The sequence below is a fragment of the Sinocyclocheilus rhinocerous genome, unplaced genomic scaffold (genome assembly GCF_001515625.1).
Source record: "Sinocyclocheilus rhinocerous isolate Xijiao unplaced genomic scaffold, SAMN03320098_v1.1 scaffold887, whole genome shotgun sequence".
Classification (NCBI taxonomy): domain Eukaryota; kingdom Metazoa; phylum Chordata; class Actinopteri; order Cypriniformes; family Cyprinidae; genus Sinocyclocheilus; species Sinocyclocheilus rhinocerous.
Window position 1 is genome coordinate 1,660,249 of NW_015634028.1, and position 26,774 is coordinate 1,687,022.

The 26,774-nt window shown below is 37.8% G+C and overlaps 1 protein-coding gene across 2 annotated transcripts; it reads right to left on the bottom strand.

The window, feature by feature from the left end:
• Positions 1–4,157: 4,157 nt before the first annotated feature.
• On the bottom strand, positions 4,158–11,373 carry LOC107745276 (cytohesin-interacting protein-like). Of its 2 annotated transcripts, none has more exons than XM_016559124.1 (9): positions 11,166–11,373; positions 10,847–11,079; positions 7,910–7,959; positions 7,769–7,823; positions 7,261–7,363; positions 6,743–6,836; positions 5,666–5,732; positions 5,366–5,432; positions 4,158–4,955 (listed from the first exon to the last, which is right to left on the bottom strand). In XM_016559124.1, the coding sequence occupies exons 2-9, from the start codon at positions 11,021–11,023 to the stop codon at positions 4,537–4,539; spliced, it is 1,032 nt and encodes a 343-aa protein (XP_016414610.1). In that variant the 5' UTR covers positions 11,024–11,079; positions 11,166–11,373; the 3' UTR covers positions 4,158–4,536. The 2 variants fall into 2 exon arrangements, with proteins under 2 accessions (XP_016414610.1, XP_016414609.1); XM_016559123.1 differs by lacking the exons at positions 10,847–11,079; positions 11,166–11,373 and adding exons at positions 8,242–8,474; positions 8,561–8,769.
• Positions 11,374–26,774: the final 15,401 nt, after the last annotated feature.

Consider the following 26,774-nt stretch of genomic DNA (forward strand, 5'->3'; position numbering starts at 1 on the left):
ACATGTGACTGGGGCTAGTGCCATCTAGTGGTCGCTGATTTTCTGTGGCTAAGCTGCGTGTGGATCGCGAGCTGTTTGTGTGTGGATTGAGCAAGGCTGAAAGGGCGGAACGAAAGTCTCAAAATTCAAATGAATCAAATAGAATCGACTCAGAAGAGACGTGAATGAATGCAGGCGTGTCGCCTGATCCACAAATGCACATTTTAATCGCTACATGCACAAATCATGATACTTTAATACAAACTATAACATTTGTATTCACAAATATGTCTCTATTTGAACAAAATGCTGCACATTAATGTAATTCTTAACTCTGCAGACACCGGTTGAAAAGCATTTGTTTTAGTGTAGTGAGGCACATTTGCGATTTTTTCAAATCGTGTATACGTTAATGAATTGCACTGGGCCTTGTTCGTTGGTAGTTGTGTGTGGGGAGACGTGAAATGCTGTAAACTGCGAAAATGAAGTCTCAAAATCCAAATGAACCGAACAAGATCGACTCGAACTAGACGTCAATTAATGCACGCGTGTCACCTGATCCACATATGCACAGATTCCTTTTTGCATGAGCAATTTATGATATATTAATGCAGAACAGAGCATTTTTATTCGCAAACATGTCTGTATTTGTACAAATCGCTGCATGATCATTTAATCCCGAATTCCACAGACTCAAATTGAAAGGCATTTGTTTGTGGTTAGTAAGATACATGTATAAAATTGATGCAGTACATGGATAGTTGTGCGTGCATCTATTAATCATTTAGAGTCTAATATCATCCCATACTGGAGTGAGTTCCTTTAAAACTGGAGCAGTGAATGTGGTGAGCGCGAACTGGAAACAGCTGGAATGGTGCATGAGAAGAGTCTATCTGTGTTTGCGGTGCTTATGACAGGAATATGTGTAGAAAATACAAGAAAACTAATCGAAACGAAGAGGAGAGAGATTTTTGAAACTGACTAGAATGTGTTCTTTTAAAACTGGAGGGTTTTGTCCGAGTATGTTCTCACAACATTGAGCAGCGACTGATGAGCGGTAAAACCGGGAACTGAACTAACGTTAGTCAAAATGGTGCTTGAGGACGTGGAACAAAACGGTAAATCAAAGACAGTAAAATCCTGTCAGTTCGCTATAATACACAGTTTAATCTTGACTTTCAGTGTTTATTACTGTGTTTATTGGCGTGATGGTTTGGCCATAATAGTTTAACTAGTCATTACTAGTTAATCAACTAGTCATTAAGTCAGTGGGTGAAAAACATGAACAAATTGAACAAAATATATCCTTAAACAAGCTTTTCAAAATAATTTGGTTTAACTGTATAATCTGTATAAGTATGGAGTTGCTTTGCTTTTTTTCTGAACTGGTGTAATAAATTTTATTTTTGTCATATTGTGTGTGATTTTAATTTTAAAACCCATTTTTTGGTTAATTTAACCCAGCAGTAGGCCTATAGTAAATTGCAAACAATATTTGAATTAAATAAAACAGTCCACCATGTTTATTGATACATTACCTGATATATAATGTATGTATGTATGACCTAATGTATAAACAATCATTTCAGAGCAATTTGTTGTAGCCACTTACCCTGTAACTACATGGAACAAGGGGGGAACAAAGCACCACTTTAATTTACAGCCCGCAAATGTTGTATTTACCCTGCAACTACATGGAACAAGGGGGGAACAAAGCACCACTTTAATTTACAGCCCGCAAATGTTGTATTTACCCTGTAACTACAATGAACAAGAGGGGAACAAAGCACCACTTTAATTTACAGCCCGCGTTTCCTTGCCTTCGTGTTTTGATCCCTGGACTGTTTTCTTGTTTATGATTGTTTTGCTGCCTGCCCTGACCATTGCCTGATTATCTGGATTACTCTTTTGCCTTGCCACTGCCATCGTTGTTTGCTGTTGTTGACCACGCCTGTTTGACTACGCTCTTATTAAAGCCTTGCATTTGGATCCCCACTTTGTCGTCACTTTGACAGGAACAAGGGAGGAACAAGTTGGACTTAAACACAGAACAAGTGTATATTTGCACAGTAATTACAGAGAACAATATTGCACTAGTTATAATTTAATTGTTCGATGGCAAATTAAACCCTCTACATTTTTTTGCTATAAAAACACAACAGTATACATCCACTGAAATACAAATGTTGTATCATGTATTTTTTGGTAAGCTGAAAGGTAAGCTATCATTAACTAATTTCACTACATGTCCAGTTTTGTTGTTCAGTAATCTGCATCATGTCCATCCTTTAATAATAGAATGTGTACCCCATGGTTAAAAAATACCTATACGCCTATAATAAAATACCAATATAAAATTATAAAAAGTATATATCGTCTTTCTAAATCATTCCCAAACATAAGATTGTTGTTTAGGCCATACATACCACGCAATATTAGAATAGGTACCTCTTAGTTTCAAAATACTTACAGTATAAATAATAATAATAATTTTACAGGTTGTTACCCCTATATTCCCCAAACTTCGCATATTATTCCCTTACACCTACACATACGTTCTTTATAGGTGCACTATAATTACAGAAACGTACACCGTAAATTCAGTATACTTCGGGTTGTAATCTAAAGCGTTACCAAATAAAAGTACACATTTCCTGTGTTGTATGCAGGTGACTAGCAGCAACAGCAATAGGATTTATTATTATTATTTTTTTTTTTTTATGAGAATATCCCCCTCTCAATATGATCATTAAAGTAAATAAATAAATAAAAATACAAAAAAAAAAAGAATCACATGCCAAACATTGGTTTTCACATTTATCATGCATTGAATATAATTAATAATTATTAACATATTTAAATGTAGTTGAAATATATTAATAATTTATTTATGTTATATTATTATTAGTAATTTTAATAGATTTCAAATTAGTTTAAATAAAACTGTCTGTTATAGGGATCACTTAAGAAAGAAAGAAAAAAAGGTGGTATGGTAGCAGCACCTCTATCAGACCACATCCTGTTATGAATTTCTCTATACCTGCTGTGGTTTGGAGCTCTGTCACTCGTCATCTCAGTCTTTTTTTTAAGTCACACTCACTACAGAGCAGTCTTTTTTTCATGCAGTCAAGGATTTAAAGTTTTGATCTAAACTAATCTGAGATCAGGATTAAATGACTTCTAACAGGGTATAAATAAAAATATACTCTATAAGAGGTATATTCTATAAATTGTCTTAAATATTCTATAATATATAAATTGTTTTAATTATGGGATCTTGATGTGCAGCAAAATAATGTTTGTGCATTATTCAATTCTGTGTGTATTTTCACTGTCTCTATGTTTGCTTACAGCCTGATGGATTTTTACAAGCAGAAAATGTTTTGTTGGTCCTGAAACAACACTGTTAAACATTTTTAATCTTAACATCAACTACCTAAACAAACTCAACAACCCTAAAAACAGAGAGAAATGAGTTCGATAATAATGCATTAAGTTTGCAAGAAGAATGCAAGATGCTTTAACCTCAAACCTAATCCTATAATAGGCACAGTAAGCTTGCAGGCATAATGAATCAAATGGTTACTTGTCATTTAGCGGACACTTACGCCACAAAAATATTTAACACAAACATATTCTCACGGATCCCCTGAACATGCATAACATTAATTTATATTTTGCTCTGGTGGTAACAAGTCTCAGAGTCTTGCAATGCAACATCCCCAGTTAAATTATTAAATCTGTTACTCTAATACTACAGTATTAGACCCTTATACTGTAGTATTACTCTAATTATACCAGATATGTTATTATTCAGGTAGCCTACATTCTTTTCGGATTCTTGCTTCATCGAGACAATAGTTAATCTAAATTAGAAAATTGACTTTAGAAGAAAGACTGAAAATGTAACTAACACTTGCAGTGTGTTAAGTCTAAGACATTTTGGACCGCAGCAAGGTGCATGCTTAACATTGAGAAGCAACAAGCCTATGTTGAGTCAGGGCTTCCTCACACCCCTATGTCTTCAACCACTAAGCCCCCTCACATTTACATGCTACAGCAGATACGAGATCTATAGATGTGAGATATAGCTATCAGATGTGAGACTATGAGATCTTGATTAGTTACAAGATCAAGTATCTAGGACACATTCATTTAGAGCCACTCAACTAAAACCACTCAATTGGAGCAGTGGAAGCAATGTGCACAATTCTAAATATTATCTCAATGCAGTTGCTTTTCAGTTTGGTTAATGCCAGTTGTTTATTTCAGTGCTGAATCTTGGGGAAGTCATAATGCTTTGGTCCCTTGAGAAAAAAAAAAAATAACACAGAAAATAACACAAAGATTGCTGCCATGCAGTCCGTAATGCTCATGTGAGACTCCTCCCCTCATTTCAACACTTAAAGCAGGAAAGTCACGAATGCCCGTCAGTTCTTGTATGACATTAATTCTGTAACGTTTTAAGAACAGAAGATTTCAAACTGGTTGAATCTCCCATTGCCCAAGGTCAAAGTATTCATCAGATCAGCAGTCAATGGTGGTAGAAATTATGTTTTAGCTGCCCTCTTCTTCCTCTACGGAGTGATTCAGTCCAGGTATGAACTTTAGAAGGTGCTTGCGGACACTACCTTTCCTGCCTCTCCTTGGCAGCGTCCCAAACATGGAAGAAGTTGAATTTTCCCAGCTCGGAGAGAGTGAACTGTTACTGCTGGTCAGGCTAACGCTGCGTGTTCTTGTCAGGGGCCGCAAGGCCCCCCTTTCCAGCTGGAAGAAGCCTCCATTTGGCTCAGTTGGGCTGAACGGACTTGAGTCATCAAATACTGATGACATGAAGGCTCCGTCCTCACTATCATCTGTCATTATGCTACGGTAACTGCTGTCACTGGAAAAACGCTGCCCAGAGCGGCCAGTTGGAGATGAGAGAGACATCAGAGAGTCAACAGACAGATGCTGAGCACTTTCATTCAGATTACCTGGAACACAGAGAGAGACACATGTAATCCTAATGTTATTCAACATCATCCTGTACAGCATAAGAGTATATCAGACAAAGGACACAGTTGGACATAGTGAGGGTTTCTTAACAACTTTGTTTAAGCAACTTTTTTTAAACACCTTCAAAAACAAAGCAGGAACTCATGCACAACTATCACAAACCATACAAACCGTAGATAATCACTGAGGAAGCTACCTCATAAAAAGAACCAAGGGGATGTAAACCTTTACACATTCATCATTTGTGCATTATTCGTGTAAATGCATTTGTTTCAGATCCATGTTGCAAATCCAACTGGAACTCTCTCAGGGAGATATACTCTCTTCTGTCAGACAGTGGCCTTTAACTGTCTGAACAGTTGTATATAGTTTTTTTTTTTTTTCTCACCTCGAGTAAGACGCTTTTCCTGAAGTGTGAGAGATTGCAGTTCCACCCATTTCTCACGAAGGGTTTGCTGTGCCGAGGGAAAACACAGAAACAGAGATCAGCATCTATGAGTCATTCTGGTGAATGTGTTTACAGTATGTTGATCAGCATTCATTTAGACGCTTCATCAAGGAAACACATACACTAAATTACACACAATACAGACTGCCCGAGACTTCTCAGTCTTTCTGAGTAAAGTTTCAGCTTTGTGTACATGTGGTAAACACACACAAACACACACAATCATGCACAAATACACACCTTAAGATAGCGCATCTTTTTCTCTAATTCAATTCTCTTCACAACACTCCCACTGACCGTCTCCAACCTTCACATAAAAACACAAGAAGAGAGAAAAATTCTAATTAATATATGATGGTTTTCTTCATTTTGACAGTTTTGTTGCATTTGTTACATCAGACCCACACAATATATAAACTAATTTTTTAATTTGTTAATTGTTGGTTACTAGGGTGTTCTGGGTGGTTGCTATAGTGATTGCACAAAAGAGTCTTTGGCAAAGTTACATTGGCACATCAAAAGAGTTCTTGTCAAGTCTTTTTGTCCCTAGATATGGATCAGGGTTGCACCAGCCATTAGTAAGTTCTTAAATTGAATGAAGATGTCCACAGTAGAGAGTTAATAACTACTAGCTAGTTTGTAACTAATTTTGTACTTAATTTTGGTTATATTACATTTGACTAACATTTTTCGTAGTTGGTAGGTTGCAAGCTCTCCGGAAAGTGTGTATTTGCATAATATGTATTTTACCTTCAATGATCCAAAAGCAGCCTACAAATTTGTGAGCAGAAGTTGTGTTGAAATGTCATGAATTTCAGTTTATCCTGCTAAAGTAGACTTACTATACTCATAAATAATAGGTGCAGCTGGCCCCAGGTCTCCCTAGGATTTTTTGTTTTCCATCCTTTTTATCTTCCATGAGATAAAAAGGATTCTCGATGTCGTTAGTTCCTGACACTCACGTGACATGGGTATATCCGCTGTGTATGCTACAAACAGGTCACACTGAAGCCTGCAGCTGCATGCAGTGTGGTTCAATGAATAAGGAGGCATGATGACATCCAGTAAAAACTTTAAAGCACCTTTAAAACAGCTGAGTAGCCTGGACAGCTACATAATCGATAACTCTCAAAAGAACATCTTCCTGCTATGGTCATGAATGATGCCTCAAATAATGCAGCTTGTTAAAAAGATTAAGATTAAGTGCTATTAAGTGATTAGTCTTAATCTTAATCTTTTTAACAAGCTGCATTATTTGAGGCGTCATTCATGACCATAGCACAAAAAAAACATCTTGTTTCTGATACTTATACTCACTTCAGCATGTTAGTGGAATCTCGAATCAACTCAATAATGTGCTGGTGGGTAGATCCTTCAATACTGAATCCATTTACTGACAATATGATGTCACCTATCAAAGAGAGAGAAAGAGAGATAGTAAATAAATAAATAAAATTCTGAGGGTCCAAAAACTAGGTAGAAAATGGCCAATTATGACTGTTTTGATGTATAAAAAAAGTTTTTTTTTTTAATGTACATAATAACTGGACCTCAGGAAACATTATAAATAGTAACATAACATAATCGTAATATAAAAATAATAATGCATTGAATTTAAATTGTCAGACAGATTATGGTGCTGTCTATTGAAAAAAAAATATATATATGCGAGAAAGCGTGAAATAACAGTCCACAAAGACCAAAGAGAGCAATACATCAGCTGTGTTAAATGTAGATGGCATGTAGGCTGGTGGGAAAGTGCCATGTAAACAGGGTCAGGTCAAATGGGTGGAGTGAATAACACTCTAAGAAGAGGAAGTGGAAAACCTGCTCACCAGCAGTCAAACCTGCAGTTTCGGCTGCACTGCCATCCTGCACTTTGCAAACAAATGTACACATCTCCACCATACTGCTGTTCTTCACCTTGAGACCATATGTCTGCACAGAGAGACATACATCCCAATGGAGCATTTAATGAGCCTGTTCTATTGGTTTTGGTTGTGTGTGTACAATGGCCCCAAAATGTATCTGGACAATTAAGCCATTATTAAAAATGTTCTGAATTTAGACACAAAATATCAAAGGAAGTAGCATTTATAGCGTCTAACCAAAGAATATTTGCTACATATTGAAAGACAAAACAATATGTATAATTTAAAATGCAGAGAGGAGGAATTGTGACATTTTGTCTTAGTATTATGTTAGTGGATCAGGTCCACAGTTAATGATGAATGATGAAATGATGAATCACCAAAGTTTACTTGTTAATGTGAAAATGCACCTATGTGAGAAAAAAGTGCATTCGATGCAGTGTGAAACATTGGTTATGAGTATAAAACATGCCTGAACTTCGAATCCAAAGGCTTCATTGTCTTGTTTCTCCAATATAACCATTGTTCTGCGCAAAACATGAGAAATGTGCGATGAATATTTGCATGAGAGATAAGAAATTCACAATGAAGTGAATCAGTAAATCAGTCTTACCTCTGAGGATCGGTATAATCCACTAGAGATGTTGAGTGTGTTCTGTGCAGCTGCAAAAGAGTAATTCTCAGATGAAATCAAAGATTATTTACTAATGAGAAACCATCTGAAATTTTGAAAAACTGCAAGAATCCTACAGGAATGCATGTTTTTAATGTCTGAACAACGTTTGAAAATATTTTTGCAACTGAACTTTTTAAAAATCCATTAACATTCCTTTAGAATACTTTGACAAAATGAATGTAAGACCTACAGTTGTAAACTCTCTGCATTCATGTTGCCATAGAAACAGATATAATAAAAATTATATCACTGTATGTTGATTGTCCCACCTTACTGCGTGACAATGTCCCATCTTTGATCTCTTCAGTATTCGAATTTTTGGCACTGCTGAAAGAGCGTCGTCGCCACAGTATGTTTTTCTTCTTTTGAGAGTTGTCGATTATGTAGCTGTCCAGGCTGCTCAGCTGTTTTAAAGGTGCTTTATAGTTTTTATTGGATGTCATCATGCCTCCTTATTCATTGAACCACACTGTATGCAGCTGTAGGCTTCAGTGTGACCTGTCTGTAGCATACACAGCGGATATACCCTTGTCACGTGAGTGTCAGGAACTAAAGACATTGAGAATCAGTGTGTGGGTGTATGTTAACCATTTTAAATGGTTCCTTTTTTCCTCTTCTCTATTCTTTCACTTTTTTCATCTTTGTCTAGTGTGCTGTGGACAGAAATGGTGCATCTGCTTGTGGCTGTTTCCTTCCTCAGCCTTTAGCTCCTTTGAGAATTGTGCAGTAGTCTGAGAACAAACATGCATGAAGAACCACAGTAGTATCAAATCTCTCTCATCTCTCATCTCTCACCTGTTTCCACAGTGCTGCACAGCTTTTACTTCTTTCTCTCTCTCTGTGGACTATCACTTTTGTTTTGTGGTCTACAAAGAGAACCTTTCTGAAAGCTGCCTCAACAGATCAAACCATCTGATTCGCTGAGGTTTTGGCCCTGAATTTCTTTTGTATATCATCAGGTGTACATCCAATTTGAATCTAGAAATCAATATGTCTGGTGCTTGAGAGTAAAAAAAAACTTCTAAACAGTATCAGAAACAGAGAGTTGTCAGCCGAAAGTCGAAACATGGGAGTGGTTGTGGTGAGGGGTGGGGTTGTAGTGCCCTTTCTGACTAAAGTGGTGGGGACAGTTTTACCTACCGTCACCAGACTCGGTACATATATCATTCTCATCATGCAGGACAATTTTTACATTTAAAACAGGAATCTAACAGGAAGATGGGCATTTAGATTATTTATTTATTGAAAATTACAGGAGAATTTAAATACTCCTCCAAGGGACTTCATGCGATTCTCTCCAAATGATGTATTCCTACAAAAAATAAGTACTCAAAGTTTATTTTAAGTAAACTTAAGTTCAGGTATATTTTGTAAATACTTTATGTAGTATACTAAAATAAATATACTAGTAGTTTACTTGTAAGTGTACTAGTTCAATACTTATTGGGACTAAATTGGCCAACTTTTGACTTTCTAAAAGTATAATTTTAGTGTACTTTAAGTGTAACAGTAGTGGATAATTAGTTTTTATTTTGTATTGCAACTATACTGTGAAGTATACAGTGGTTCCCAACATGAGTACTTCATCCATATTAAATCAAATACTCAATGTTGTGGGTGAAATACTGGACAAAATACATTTATTAAAATAAATAATTAAATGCTTGTTAAATATAAATAGGCTTGTTTATGATTTTCACTTTATTTCAAATCATTATTGTGAAGAGATATACACTTCATCACAATGAACCAGGCAATGATTGAGATTATTGAACATGTTTACAGTTTTTCACATTTGCTAAGACACTAAATCCCACTCTCTAAACCAAATTCTCAATAGCCTAAACCAGTTTGTCAAATAAATCACTCTTTCTGTAAAACCTTAAACAAGTTCAGGCAGTTTAGACACTGTTTGCAGATCTCACACACTTGCAAAACTCTAAACACATTCACACTCACTAAAACACAATTTGCACTGTGATAAACTTGTGATGCAAAACCCTAAACACAAGAAAGCAAAAGTTAAGCACAACTGCAACACGGCTGTCATCATTTACAAACAATAATTCTAAACTGTTCACACTTGTTTCTAAATATGTGAATGTACAAAATATAAGCCAGTTCAAAGTGCACAGATGGCATGGGTGCTTCCATCAATCTGAGAGGTATGGAAGAGTGTGTATACAAGGTGGAGGAAGAGGAGGATGAGGAAGAGCAAGACCAAGAACAGTCATTTCAGATGAAATCAGAGTTACTGTGATAGACAACGTTCTTGTGTGTGCAATGACAGAGGCAGGACAAAGAGTTCAACCTAAATTGAGCAGATTCTCTGTGGCCACCATAATCAGTGGAAAGTTCAAAAGAACAGCACAAGAAGAGTGGAAGAGAATCTTGTGTAGAATTACAAGATTAACACATTATGGTGGAAGAACTGGCCTGTGGTGACATACTGTAAACGTGCTGTCTTGTCAAGGCTGGATCCGCCACACCAGAGGGTTTTTTTTCCCCATTGCCTGCCTGCGATGTAGATGAAGTCCTCTGATTCATATGTATGTATGTATGTATGCATGCATGTGTATATAATCTGTGTGTGTGTGTTTTCCTTTTTGAGAGTAATTTGAGTTTTTTTTTTTTTAATGAGAAACCATCTGAAATTTTGAAAAACTGCAAGAATCCTACAGGAATGCATGTTTTTAATGTCTGAACAACGTTTGAAAATATTTTTGCAACTGAACTTTTTAAAAATCCATTAACATTCCTTTAGAATACTTTGACAAAATGAATGTAAGACCTACAGTTGTAAACTCTCTGCATTCATGTTGCCATAGAAACAGATATAATAAAAATTATATCACTGTATGTTGATTGTCCCACCTTACTGCGTGACAATGTCCCATCTTTGATCTCTTCAGTATTCGAATTTTTGGCACTGCTGAAAGAGCGTCGTCGCCACAGTATGTTTTTCTTCTTTTGAGAGTTGTCGATTATGTAGCTGTCCAGGCTGCTCAGCTGTTTTAAAGGTGCTTTAAAGTTTTTATTGGATGTCATCATGCCTCCTTATTCATTGAACCACACTGTATGCAGCTGTAGGCTTCAGTGTGACCTGTCTGTAGCATACACAGCGGATATACCCTTGTCACGTGAGTGTCAGGAACTAAAGACATTGAGAATCAGTGTGTGGGTGTATGTTAACCATTTTAAATGGTTCCTTTTTTCCTCTTCTCTATTCTTTCACTTTTTTCATCTTTGTCTAGTGTGCTGTGGACAGAAATGGTGCATCTGCTTGTGGCTGTTTCCTTCCTCAGCCTTTAGCTCCTTTGAGAATTGTGCAGTAGTCTGAGAACAAACATGCATGAAGAACCACAGTAGTATCAAATCTCTCTCATCTCTCATCTCTCACCTGTTTCCACAGTGCTGCACAGCTTTTACTTCTTTCTCTCTCTCTGTGGACTATCACTTTTGTTTTGTGGTCTACAAAGAGAACCTTTCTGAAAGCTGCCTCAACAGATCAAACCATCTGATTCGCTGAGGTTTTGGCCCTGAATTTCTTTTGTATATCATCAGGTGTACATCCAATTTGAATCTAGAAATCAATATGTCTGGTGCTTGAGAGTAAAAAAAAACTTCTAAACAGTATCAGAAACAGAGAGTTGTCAGCCGAAAGTCGAAACATGGGAGTGGTTGTGGTGAGGGGTGGGGTTGTAGTGCCCTTTCTGACTAAAGTGGTGGGGACAGTTTTACCTACCGTCACCAGACTCGGTACATATATCATTCTCATCATGCAGGACAATTTTTACATTTAAAACAGGAATCTAACAGGAAGATGGGCATTTAGATTATTTATTTATTGAAAATTACAGGAGAATTTAAATACTCCTCCAAGGGACTTCATGCGATTCTCTCCAAATGATGTATTCCTACAAAAAATAAGTACTCAAAGTTTATTTTAAGTAAACTTAAGTTCAGGTATATTTTGTAAATACTTTATGTAGTATACTAAAATAAATATACTAGTAGTTTACTTGTAAGTGTACTAGTTCAATACTTATTGGGACTAAATTGGCCAACTTTTGACTTTCTAAAAGTATAATTTTAGTGTACTTTAAGTGTAACAGTAGTGGATAATTAGTTTTTATTTTGTATTGCAACTATACTGTGAAGTATACAGTGGTTCCCAACATGAGTACTTCATCCATATTAAATCAAATACTCAATGTTGTGGGTGAAATACTGGACAAAATACATTTATTAAAATAAATAATTAAATGCTTGTTAAATATAAATAGGCTTGTTTATGATTTTCACTTTATTTCAAATCATTATTGTGAAGAGATATACACTTCATCACAATGAACCAGGCAATGATTGAGATTATTGAACATGTTTACAGTTTTTCACATTTGCTAAGACACTAAATCCCACTCTCTAAACCAAATTCTCAATAGCCTAAACCAGTTTGTCAAATAAATCACTCTTTCTGCAAAACCTTAAACAAGTTCAGGCAGTTTAGACACTGTTTGCAGATCTCACACACTTGCAAAACTCTAAACACATTCACACTCACTAAAACACAATTTGCACTGTGATAAACTTGTGATGCAAAACCCTAAACACAAGAAAGCAAAAGTTAAGCACAACTGCAACACGGCTGTCATCATTTACAAACAATAATTCTAAACTGTTCACACTTGTTTCTAAATATGTGAATGTACAAAATATAAGCCAGTTCAAAGTGCACAGATGGCATGGGTGCTTCCATCAATCTGAGAGGTATGGAAGAGTGTGTATACAAGGTGGAGGAAGAGGAGGATGAGGAAGAGCAAGACCAAGAACAGTCATTTCAGATGAAATGAGAGCTACTGTGATAGAGCATGTTCTTGTGCATGGAATGACAGAGGCAGGACAACGAGTTCAACCTAATTTGAGTGGATTCTCTGTGGTCACCATAATCAGTTGGAAAGTTAAAAAGAACAGCAAAAGAAGAGTGGAAGAGAATGTTGTGTAGATTATTAATACTAAGTACTAAGCACTTTTAAATGTTTTATATATATTTTTATATAAATATTTTTAATGGGATAAACAAAAACATTATTTGGGGGACAAATCTGGGGACAGTCTCTGTCCCCCAGTCTCCCCATTTGTAAAACTGTAATTTTTTATATGTATGAATTCTAACACTTGATGGAAAACAAACACTTTTATTTAAAAATAAAAAATATATGAAATTACTTTTACTAGTAGATGGTGGCAAAGGAGCACTTATTGGTTCATTAGCCATGCCCAGTCCTTACTTTTTTCCACAAGTTTTGCTTTTGAATTTATATTTAGACATTCATATTTGTTAGTACTTTTTTGTACTGAATATTAAGTAAGAAAAGTCAGAATGTGGCTAAATTGCACAATAAGGGCCAGATTTACTAGTGGTTTGTGCCAGCACAAAACCCTCTTTTGGTGTTAAAAAAAATGCTGTCAGGATTTACTAAAGATACGCAGTGAAAAATTAGTGACAGACAGTCCTTTTTTGTGGCTGACCTTATTGCATATGCATTTGTAGGAGTGTCCCTTTCAGACGCAAAATGTATGGGTGGAGAGTATTTAAATGAATCATGCAAGGTGATTTACTAAGGTTTGTGGTATTCAGTTTACTAGTATTTGCACCATTAGTTTACCACCCTAAAAAGCATGTCTTACCCATTTTGCACTTGACAAGGCTGCGATTGTTTCTGCCAAGAGGTGTCTCCACAGATAACAGAGAAGGTGTAGTAGATGGGAGAGAATTATTTCCACTTGTATTAATTTATTTGGAATGCCAGAGGAAGACATTATCAGAACATACTGTTTGCCAAACCACGTAATTTTTAGTTCACTCTGCCTGTTTCGACCTTACGCAAATTTGCACTGCACTTGATAGATTGCATGGTCATTATAGAAATGAGATGTTGCGTCTGTGTCCTTTAATTTGCACACTGTGGTGTAGATCACCAGCAGAACTTTCCACTCCCAGAAGTTTCCTCCCTAAACAGAAACTCATTCAGCATTTTGAGGAATATTGAGCGGATTCTTACTACCGGTAACTTAAATACCTCTAATTGGCCATTACATTCAACAGACATGCCTGTGATTGGATACAAGACTCAATGCTGCAAAATCACGTTGCGCAGCGCCCCTAGCATTTGCCTATTCTGCCTATGCAATGGGACAGCCTTAAACACGTGGAGCTTTTAATGTCTTTTCACATACCCCCGGAGCCTGCTCACATACCTCTGGTTGGGAATAACTGAAGTATACTACAAGTTACCATATAGGTATACTAAACTAAGTATAAGTTCCCTTTCAGTCGGTCACTACGAGTCACGTCGTGACCGACGAATTGGGATATCGCTTCGATAGACCAATCTACTTCGAGTGTAAACTAAACGAGCCAATGCACATTGGCATGCAATTATTGCATCCAGTTGCCGCTGATCACAGCGTGAGTATAATAAGGCAGCAGGTGCAATGCATACCAGCGTCTCTAAGCAGAGGATGGCCCACTGGGTTCCATATTGAGGAAGGCTGGGTTCCATATTGAGACCTAAGCGGTTCTCGTGTGGATGCCATCACCCTGGCTTATCAGGCACAGGGTGTGCCCTGCCCATTCAGGCTGCGAGCTCACTCATCTAGAAGTGTTGCATCCTCCTGGGCTTTGGCTCGTGGCGCCTCGCTGACAGATATTTGTAGGGCTGGGCGACCCCCAACACGTTCGCTAGATTCTATAGCCTCCGTGTGGAACCGGTATCCTCCTAGGTTCTCACCTCAAACGGGTAGTGGCGCCGAGAGGCCCCGGTTAGTGTCGGCTTGCTAAAACTGCTCCAGAGTGTCCTACAGTAGACCCTGTTGAGATCCTCCGTCACCCTCGGCAGCGGACGCGGCGGAACGTCCGGCGCCGGGCCTTCACGATGAATCCGCGGGAACCGTGGAAGGCTGGGTTCCATATTGAGACCTAAGCGGTTCTCGTATGTGTATAGCCCACGGTATAGCCATAGAGCCCGTGTTTCCCCGGCAGACTTATATATATATATATATATATATGTATGTATATACACGGAGCTTTATACAATACAGATTGTTTCAAAGCAGCTTTACAGGGATAAATGGGGAAATAATGATTCAAAATACTAAAGTACTACAGTGCATATCATCCTCATGGACTGTGCCAGATTTGGCAGTTCTTGCTGTTTTACCCCACTCTTTCATCAAGACACATGCAAGTTCTTAAACACATCTGGGGGCGACACATGGTTACACATGGTTTGCCACTGCAAGGACGATCAGTTGTCCTTCCTGTCTATTTGTGACACGTTACATTGCATTTACATTACATTTGTAAATGCCTTACATTACGGACATTGCAGTCTATTGCTCTGTCCATATCTGCAGTCCTCATGTGTCCTGCAGCAGGACTATGGCATGTTTCATGCAGGTGAACAGGGACCCTGGACATCTTTCTTCTGGTGTTTTTGTTATTGTAAATATGACCTTAATTGTCTACCACCTGTAAACTGGTGGTGTCTTAAGGACTGTTCCACAGGTGCATGCGATCTGATGGACTTTGTGTGACATCTTCCTTTCTTTTAGACACTGTGTAATGACATACATGACTGCAATGATTTCTTACTTTCTTGCTATTATCACTAAATTATATAAATATATTTTTCAAAAGTCAAAACATGCTAAATTTCCACAAAATTGCTTAGTTGACAATGATTACATGACATGCCTTGAAGCTTCGCTATTACATGGTTATAATCTTACATGGTTATAATCCAGTATTAGCATTAACGTGTAGCATTTGGACCAATCAGACACAACATTTTTCATTAGATTTAACAAATCGATTATTCATTAGATTAACAAATAGTCACAGAACCCTCACCCAATAAACATACTGGGTGCCAGGATGTCTGTGAACGACACCAGGCCCCTGGTTACCATGGCAACCAGGACCCCCCAGCCAGATCAGATAAACTTTCACGACCTAAAAGTATGTAGAGAGAATCTTCCTCCTACTCAGTTCTCTCTGAAACAGACACATAATGCCCATAAAAATGGACTATTCTCTAATTAATTCATAGGAAAACCTTTCTTTGAATGAGCACACATATACTTCAGGTCATTGTGTATGTTGTTACTGTTCTTGTATATTGTCTTTTGTATTGTATACTGTTTTATGCATGCTTATGACAGAACCACTCATTCATGTAACCTTACATATACCATGTTTGGTCTCTATGAATTCGTCTTCGGATGATCTAATTGAGAGTGTATATTATATGTTAATACATATGCAACATATTCAACACCCAATCGAGTTCCATATGCAAATTACCATGCTCTCAGGCAACGGGTCATAAAACTCCCCAGTATTTCCAACCTCCCGCTTGGAATTTCAGCCTTTCTCATTGGACAAAACCATCCTGAGAGGCGTGAATCTTCTCAGACCTTAAAGGCCTCACATCAGTGACTCGCCTTCAGTCGGCGGTTCTGTTCGATTCTGAGAAGATGAGGATGTGAGCTAGAACGCTTCTGCAACCCTTAAGTCTGCACCAGGCTTCGGCCTTGTCTTTACATTCACCAACGATCCTTGGATCTCAGCTGACGTCGCTCTTAGCTCTTCATCATCTTCATCTGGGAGAAAACTCTCCCGACCACCACAGAGTCAGAATAACATCTTTTTGGAGTTCATCACTCTTCAAACCCGGAAGAACGTGATCGCGACTCCTACACCACTGAACCTCCAAACCATCAAGACTTTCATCTGAGAATGCATCCGGATGCTTGTTCAAGGCCAAGGCAATGCAAATATCGTACATTTAACTAAACGAAACAGAGGTTTAGTATTAGCTGTAGACCCCGTTCTAAAACGGCTCTGATGGTTTGACTCAGGTGGCTCTGACTCATTTTCATAGCTTCATTCTCTGTTTTTTCCTGATGGTTTCATCCATCAAGCCTCATTTGCCCTTTCCCATGTATGAGTGATTGTTTGTTTGTTTGTTTGTTTGTTAGACTAGTTTGTGTTAGTGTTTAGTTTATAAAACTCTTGTGCACAAATTACATGAGTTTCTGATCCTGCCTTGCAAATGAATGCCCCTTTACGATTTTGATCCTTGCTACATGCTCTAATGCATTAATACTGTATGAAAGTATTTTCTGTGGCCACGAAAATATCCTTTCCTAGACTTGATATGAACTTACACTAAATGTTCACTGGACGAACAGATTAGTTGAGGGCAATTTAATTCTGCTACAGTTACTACTGGCAGCTGATATAAATAATTGTAATTAATCATAATTAATTGTAATTATTTATATACATTTCCCTTTTGAGCTAATTTGCTACACATGGAAGCTGTGGCTCACCAAAGCAATGGATCACCGAAGGAACCACTGTAATACACTTTAAAAATCTTTTAAACCTGAATTGCAGTAGTTACACAGAATTGTAGTAATCTAGATTTTTGAGGCTTGTGTTGGGACTTCACTCTAAACTGATTTCAGTGGTAAAGGTCTGCACTAATACCCACATCATTTTGCACTCTCATCTCAAGAACCCTCATCAGATCTTCAGATACGTGACACCATTGATGCATTGTCTGAAGAGGCCTATTGATTCAGGGAAATGTTAGACCAAACCACAGATATGTAACGTATTTTCCAGTGCACATTAAAATCAGCCAAGGGTCTAAAACAGACAAACAACACACGCACAAAAAATGCACACACAACTGCTTAACAGTTAGACTGAAACTGTCATTTCTGCAGGTTATTGAGGCAGAACTACCTAGTTTAGTCATCAGTCAGGATGTTTTAGGGTTAACAGCTAAAGGTAACATTGGGTCAGAGCACACATAAGAAATGAGAGGGAAATTACTTCCTCCAATCCCAGCTTAATCTAAAGAGTCAAGTAAAACACCCCTGTAGGTTATTTTCATAAAAAGGTGATAATGTGACTTTGTAGTATCAGGAACATTGCTTGTTTGTTTTTAAGACATAGTTCTGCCTTAATTTCACACTCATGCCATTCCAAACTTGTATGATTTTTTATTTTCTATTGCAGAACACAAGATATTTTAAGAAACTTTCAAGTGTTCTTGTCCATATAGTTAAAATCAGTGAGGTCCAAACGTTTCAAGCTCCCAAAAGGACATAAAAGTATTGTAAAAGGTAATCTTCAGTGGTTTGAAGTTTTCTGAAGCAATACAGTCACTGATAAAAAGAGCAAACTTTAAAGGCCTTTGAAAGAAGGTTTACATGCTGGTGTTCTGCACCTAAATTTAAATGATGCTTTTTGCAATATATGAAAGAAAATGAAACAACACCTTACAATAATGTTCCATTTGTTAACAATATTTTATTACTAATGCACTAACATAAACTAACAAAGAAAAATACATATAAATCATTAATTTCAATAATAATAATGAATTAGTAATATTAGTTATTCATTATTAAAGTCAAAAGTTGTATCTGTTTATATTACAGTTTTTCACATTTGCTAAGACACTAAACCCCGTTCTCTGAAACAAATTCTCAATAGCCTAAACAAATTTGTCAAATAAATAATTCTTTCTGCAAAACTTTAAACAACTTCAGGCAGTTTAGACACAAGTCAAGTCAAGTCAAGTCAAGTCACCTTTATTTATATAGCGCTTTTAACAATACAGATTGTGTCAAAGCAACTGAACAGCATTAATTAGGAAAATAGTGTGTCAATAATGCAAAAATGACAATAATAAACACTAATTTTTCAGTTAAAGGCAGTTCATCATTGAATTCAGTGATGTCATCATCCAGCTCAGTTCAGTTTAAATTGAAGATGCCATTCTTCTAACGATGTAGCAAGGACATCGGGTGTTATGGGATATGTTCCCGGTTCCGGTTGACCTATTTAACGCAGCCTAAAAATCCTTTAACGGATTTGAATATTAGAAATGTGTTAGTGTCCCAGACAGCAAGCAGTGTCGGCTCAGATCCGGCCCACATCTGGCCCGCATGGATTTCACATGGGCCAGATGTGGGCCGGATCTGGGCCAAAACTATGTTGCTGTCTGGGGTGTTAATGACAGAACCTAGTGATGCCATGTGGACAGAGAAGAGAAGTGGTCCAAGTACTGAGCCCTGAGCCATAATCAACATCATGGATATTAAAATCACCAACAATTAAAACTTTATCTGCAGCCAGCACTAACTCAGATAGAAAATCAGCAAATTCTTTAATAAAGTCTGTTTGGTGCCCTGGTGGCCTGTATACAGTAGCCAGTACAAACATCACAGGGGATTTATAATTAACACTTCTTTCTCTGGATAATGTTCTATGAAGCACCATTACTTCAAATGAGTTATACTTGAAGCCTCTGAGAAATACTGAAAATATTGTTATAAATTGAAGCAACACCTCCCCCTTTACCTTTTGGACGTGGCTATTGTTTATAACCATAATCTTGGGGTGTAGACTCATTTAAAAAAATTTAATCATCTGGTTTTAGCCAGGTTTCAAACAGAACTAATCTAACTTATGATCTGTGATCATATCATTTACAAAAAGCGCTTTTGTAGAAAGGGATTTAATATTCATCATTTGTTTATCTGTATTATATCTGTTTTTTATTTGTTGAACATCAATTAAATTGTTACTTTTAAATTGATTTGGACGTTTTTTTTGGGGGTTTTTTTTGTATTTTCTAGTTCGGGGAACAGACACAGTCTCTATAGTGTGATATCTAGGTGAAAGGGTCTCTATGTGCTGAGAATTAACTGATTTCTGTGACGTGAGGCAGCTAGCAGACAGTCGGTTTAGCCAGTCTGTCTGCTTCCTGACCTGGGCCCCAATTAGTCAAGTGCAAACTCTAAGTTTATCACATCTCATGCACTCTTTTTGCAAAACTCTAAACACATTCTCACATCCTAAAACACAATTTGCACTGTGATAAACTTGTGATGAAAAACCTTAAACACAAGAAAGCAAAAGTTAAGCAAAACTGCAACATGGCTGTCATAGTTTACACACAATACAGTTTTTTTTTTTCAATTGCTAACAAGCATTGTTCAATACTGAAGCCCCATTTTCAAAACTGTTCACACATTCAGTGGTACAGAAGTCTATGCTAAACAAACTGTGAATCATTTTTCATTGCTTTCAGACAAAATGCATTCAATGACCAAAATCCAAACAAACACTTTTGTCATTCATACTCCACAACCTGCATAACACTATGTATTTTCAGCACATTTTTCAAATGCTAACACTTGCTAACAAATGCTAACACTGCTTTCAAAACTGATAAAAGAACATTCAAATCAGAACAATGGCAAACACTTTCCAGTTCTGCAGGAATTATATTGAAATATAAAATCTTTGCAGAATATTTACAGTGAAATTGAATAACAATTATTCCAAACACAACTAACAGCAACACACACACACGCACACACACACACACACACATTCATATTCACACTCAGTCTCCAGTTCACCTGTCCGGTATGTCTTTGGATTGTGGGAGAAACCCAGAGGAAACCAACGTCAACACAGAGAGAACATACAAACTCCACAGAAAAAGTCCTCCTGGAGCAGCTGGGACTCCAATACTCCACATACCACATTACAGTGTTTTTCCAAATGCTGACATCCCTTTGTAGTCACATTTTCAAAACTCTACACACAATTAGCACAATATCGGTCTGTTGTGAGGGACCATACCATTTACACAATTCATGTTGTTTTCACACAATATTCAGTCAATTAACACGTTTCTAAAAAGCTGAAATTTTCTTTTCACACAAGCTTACCCCATACCAAAATCATGGATCTTTTTTTTCTTCTTTTTTTTTACAAATGCTTCAAAAATCCATGACAGAAAGGAAGACCTAATGTTCCAAATTTTAAATATAGTGTTAAGCCTCTACTTCTACAACAACAGCAGCTCAAAAGTATTGAAAGAAATCTCTATATATAAAATATTGTAACAACTGATAAGCATTTTTAAGTAACAGATCACTAAAATATTTAGCAACAGCTGATTCCAGTCTCAGTTGGAAGAAAAGTCAGGTGTTGATGCTCTTTCCATTACATCAACATAGAGTTTAAAAAAACTCTTTAAATTGTTTTTTTTATTTTTTTTATGCAGAACAACAACAAGGGAAAATAATGCCTGGGAGAGGGAGAAGAATAGCTGTAGGAGGGAGAGGAGTAGCTTGATCAGAGAAAGGGAGAAGAAGAGGTAGGGGAGAGGAGTAAAAATGTGTGCTGGACTATGCATTTTTATGTTTGTTTGTATGTTTTTTCCCCTTACACATGTGGAACCTATGAAAGCTTATTTCTGCCATGGAATATAAAGGTAAAAGGGTAATTGTGACTTTTTTTATCTCACAGTTCTGGCTTTTATTTCTTGCGAATTGTGAATTTATATCACAACTCTGATAAAGTCTGAATTGCAAGATTAAACTCGCAATTCCAAGAATAGAAGTCCAAATTGTGAGATAAAAAGGTCACAATTACCATTTTTTTTCTTTTTTATTATCTGACGGAAACAAGCTTACATAGTAACCAAAGGCCATATATGTTGGAATTTTTGATGATCACTGGCATCAGCTACCATGGGGGCACCATCCACATCCAACCCCCACCCACTGGAGAGCAATTTCAATCAAGGTTCCAATTGAATTTCTGCATAGGGAACTCTATTTTTTTTTTCTATAATGACTCATTTCATTTCAGACAGTATGTTGTCAAGAATTAATACATTCAAAACTTTAAAATGTAAAATAAACTACTAAATTACTAAATTACAAAAAACAATGGATTTTTATATTGTCTATATGCAGGTAGAACTGAAACATGACAAGTAATGCAGTTTTTGTAAAGTCATGAGCAGTTAGTTGTAGGATTTCTATCGTGAACAGACACGGATACGCCATTGAATCAACTCATCACGAGGTCTAAACTAGTCCAATCAGGAGACAACAAAGCTTTCTTTGTATCAAGGACTAAATCATAGATCATACAATCAGAAAAATTACACAGTGGAAAGTAACAAAACCCATTAATGCAGAAAAACCTATTGCATATAAGGACGTCCCATAGCAGTAAGTTGTAATACAGCGGTTCATTGCCTTACATATATGTATCCAATTCAACATTTAGAATGAAAGTATTTTACACTTCAAGGGGTCCAACTATACTTTTTAAACCCATTAAAATGTTTTTTAAAGGCCATCAATCTAATAATTGTGAGTAATTCAAAAGTGACAGAGATTGTGGCTCATTTTAATCACTGCAATCAAATAAGAAATCAAGTCACTTTCCAAAGTATTTCTACAAGAAAGTAACGGCAAAATCAATGTGGAAATAACGTTAAGTTTTTAAATGAATCAAATGAGACATAAGCTGGCCTATTTACTATAGTAAATAGTTTAACGATACCAATCAGGAGACAACAAAGCTTTTGTTCAAAACTTGGTCTCTTTGTATCAAGGACCAAAAAAAAAGTTATTTCACAACCTATAGATACCTCGTGATGTCTTGTGATCGCCAATGAATAGAACCAGTGAAGGCACAGGAAGGATTTTTCGCTGATACCCTCAGGCCTGCAAAAAACAACGGATCTAAAGAACAGTGATAACATGATTCAATCAAACTCAGACTTTTATGAACCTCAGGAAATTCCTCTCTCTCTCTATGCCTCCCAGAGGAAACATGCCCTCTTCTTAACAAAGAAATGCAGACGTTGCATGGACCAAGTTTAAAAGACAATCATTTAAAATAATTTAAAGTATCGGAGCAATATACTCCCAAATAATATGCTTTCTGTTTGATGTTATTGGAACCTATGATATTTAAATATTTGCCTTATAACTTTTCCTTTTAGCAGATAAAGCATTTAATATGTGTGTAAGATATGTGAAGTTTAGTGTTGAATGAAAACTTGTGATAATTGCCGAACACTGAAATGAGTGAAAAGGTGTTATTTTGGCGCTCACATGCTGTAACATCACGCGAGCGAGGCTCCAGAACTCAAACACTTCAGTTGAAACTCCGCGTCTGCCGAAATCTTCAAAGTCTAAAGCCAAGCAAAGGAACTCCCGGAAGAGCGCCACGCATCACTCTCCGTACCTAAGGCAACCGACTTTCGAAGCTCCTACATCACAAGGCAACCTCCATTCTCCAGGAGGGCATCCCCAGAAACGACATCATCCAAACGACAGATCAGCAACCAATCAAAGGCGCTGGGATTCCCTGAAAAGCCAGCAACTGGAAAACTCCGCTCAGCCGTCAGCTCGAACGCAAGTACCAAACAAAATATTTTCATCTATCTGCTGAACGGGTGCTGAATTGAGTTTAAGCCGTAAACATAAGCCAAGTCTCTGCTTTTATGAGTTTTCTCAGGTTGAATTTAAAGAACTCGTAGAAAACGAGTATTAGAACTTTGGGACTTCATGCAACCTCCGTTAATCATCATCCTGTGTGTGTGTGTGCAGGGCAGGACTTACGGGGCCGGGGGCCCCTGGGCTTGAGGTTATGTTTGGGCCCCATACCTATACTACAAATGCCCTCAACTAGAACATTATTATGGAGTAACACAAAATACACAAAAATTAAAATATGCTTTCAGGTTCATATACTGTATACAATTAATAGGCAACATGTCTAGCCTAGTCAACGCTTAAATGTAATATTAAATAGTCACTATAATGCAATAAACAGGACCCTTAGGGTCTAGCTCACATCCTCATCTTCTCAGAATCTAACAGAACCGCCGACTGAAGGCGGGTCATTGATGTGAGGCCTTTATCTTCTATCGAGGTCACTCCTCTGGGATTTGAGTGAGCCAATGAGGAATGGGAACTTTGGAGGGAAATTTTACGACTCTTTGTCTCTTGCATGGTGTTTTGCATATGAAACTCGATTGGGTGTTCAAGAGAAGAATCTTCAAGATTCTTATAATACTAATGTGTTGCATAGGTATCAACATATAATATACACACTCATTTAGATCATGAAAATACGAACTCATAGATACCAAACATGGTATAGACGAGGTTATATTAACTAGTGATCTATCATAAGCATGCATAAAACATATACAATACACAAAACCATAAACAAGAAGGTAGTAATCATACACAATGATCTGGGGATATGTGTGTTCGTTCAAAGAAAGGTTTTTTTTATTAATTAATTAGAGAAGAGTCCATTTTGATGGGCATTATGTGTCTTTCCTTAGGACAAATGGAGTGAGAGTTGCTCTGCCCAAATTCCTTTGAGCAATAAAACTAGTGTTATCAGATGGTTTGTCTTTGGTTGCCATGGAACCAGAGGCCTGTTCTGCCCTTTTGAGGTGTTAGTTGCATTTCGGGGAAAGGGTCCATAGACCCTCATAGTTGGCCCTTTGGTTAGGTGAGGGGGCGTTAGATATTATTTGTTAAATATAACAAATAGTTGTGTGTCTGATTGGTCCAATTGGTCCAAAATCATTCAAACTTCAAAGATAAAAGTTCATAGTTTATGTAATGCTCACTGTTGTTACTGTTGTTACTGTTTTTAGATCAGTGTGTTATGAATGAAATGTATGTTTTCTGAATGATAATTCTGGCTAGTGTTATGGTGAAGCAAGCTTATTTTGACACATACATGAAGTGTTTTGTTGGTCTGAGTGAGTTTTGAAGGTGAGATCAACTGTTTGGCCAAGATTCATGTTGGTAATGCAGGCTGTAGGAACAGTTTTGAAAATGTGTCTTCAGTATTGAACAATGCTTGTTAGCAATTGAAAAAAAAACTGTAATTCAAAACTGTTCACACTTGTTTCTAAATATGTGAAAATATAAGCCAGTTCAAAGTGCACAGATGGCATGGGTGCATCCATCAATCAGAGAGGTACGGAAGAGTGCGCATACGAGGTGGAGGAAGAGGAGGATGAGGATGAGGAAGAGGAAGAGCAAGACCAAGAACTCATCTGATTTCAGATGAAATCAGAGCACCTGTGATAGACCATGTTCTTGTGCATGGAATGACAGAGGCAGGACAAAGCATTCAACCTAAACTGAGCAGATTCTCTGTGGCCACCATAATCAGTTGTAAAATTCAGAGAACAGCAAGAGAAGAGTGGAAGAGAATCTTGTGTGTTGTGTTGTAGAATTACAAGGCTAACACGTTAGGGTGGAAGAACTGGCCTGTGGTGACATGCTGTCTTGTCAAGGCTGGATCCGCCACACCAGTGGGATTCCCCTTCTAGGGAACTCAACGCTGTGCCCCCTAGGGGCACACCCTACGTACATACGGTTATCAGATGCCACGGATATTGTTGGGTTGTTATGACGATGAAGTGTGAGCACAGAGTCGTTTCAGCCCTGATCCTGTGAGATTGTGGGTGGAGCTATATTCAGCGTGGCCGTGCCTCTCTAATATGCATGTTAATGTGTGTGGAGAGCCTCACTGGGTGTGAATATATTTAAATATCCTGTGGAGAGAGGCATGCGAGTTTTCTCTCCCATGGTTTTCAGCACCTAGAGTGGTTATGGGGAATATCTTTTTGCTCTGGAATATGGCGGTCTGAGGGCAGCTATATTCTAGCCTAGATTTTAATAACTAGGTTGGGTTCCCCTTGGCACAAGTTCTCGAGTAAGTGCTGAAGTCTTTGTTTAGGAATCTGCTATTTGAGGATAGCTGTGTTCCAGCGCGGAGACCGCTTCCCTTTTAGGGTTTTTAGATTGTGGTCTCTGTGAGCCCCTTGCCTGGACTGTGCTGTCTCCTCTTCGGGGTTTTAAATAGATGGCCCACTTCCATGGCCTGGGCAATCTTCAGCCTTATCTGAGAGAACTGCTATTCGAGGATAGCTGTGTCTAGCCCTCTTGTGCTATGGCTACTGCTTACATCAGGCTTGCTTGCTTTTCTGAGGAAAGGCTTTGTTTATGTCTGTCACTTCCTTGGTGCTCTCCCACCAGGTGGACAGGCATGTGCCTCGGCATGGCGTGATTGGATTTTGTTCCCCAATGTGCCCCCTAGGGGGCGCAGCATTGAGTTCCCTAGAATGGGAACGTCTCGGGTTACGCATGTACCAGAGGAAACGAGACCCTGCGGCCCCTTGCCATGCCTACGGCCTGCCTGTTTACGTCTCCTTCAGACAGCTAAAGTGGATGACGTATTCAGCAGGTGCCCTCTTATACTTCCGGGCATCCCGCCTATGACATCATGGGCCAGGTGGGCCAATAGATTGGCTTTGTTTCACACGTGCTTCAGACACCGGTCATGCAGGCTGCATTCCCCAGTGTGCCCCCTATTTACTAAATACTAATATATTATTAATTAATGTGTGTATGATTTGAAAGCTTTGTTTGATTTTGAGTACAGGTGAAATGGTTTTGAGGCGATTGATTGATTTTGCCAGAAGAGTCAGGGGTTCTGTGAATTTAGTTTGAAGGTTTGGATTTGTGTGTAATGTTTTGAGAAAATGAGTGATGTTTTTGCTCTGGAATATGGCGGTCTGAGGGCAGCTATATTCTAGCCTAGATTTTAATAACTAGGTTGGGTTCCCCTTGGCACAAGTTCTCGAGTAAGTGCTGAAGTCTTTGTTTAGGAATCTGCTATTTGAGGATAGCTGTGTTCCAGCGCGGAGACCGCTTCCCTTTTAGGGTTTTTAGATTGTGGTCTCTGTGAACCCCTTGCCTGGACTGTGCTGTCTCCCCTTCAGGGTTTTAAATAGATGGCCCACTTCCATGGCCTGGGCAATCTTCAGCCTTATCTGAGAGAACTGCTATTCGAGGATAG

What these genes read in the sequence shown, in the direction of transcription:
- LOC107745276 (XM_016559124.1), bottom strand. Translation starts at nt 11,023, where the DNA reads ATGATGACATCCAATAAAAACTTTAAAGCACCTTTAAAACAGCTGAGC. An exon ending in AACTGCAGGTTTGACTGCTG is followed by an intron (nt 6,837 to 7,260) that starts GTGAGCAGGTTT and finishes TCTCTTTGATAG; the next exon opens with GTGACATCATATTGTCAGTA. An exon ending in AAAAGATGCGCTATCTTAAG is followed by an intron (nt 5,433 to 5,665) that starts GTGTGTATTTGT and finishes CCCTCGGCACAG; the next exon opens with CAAACCCTTCGTGAGAAATG.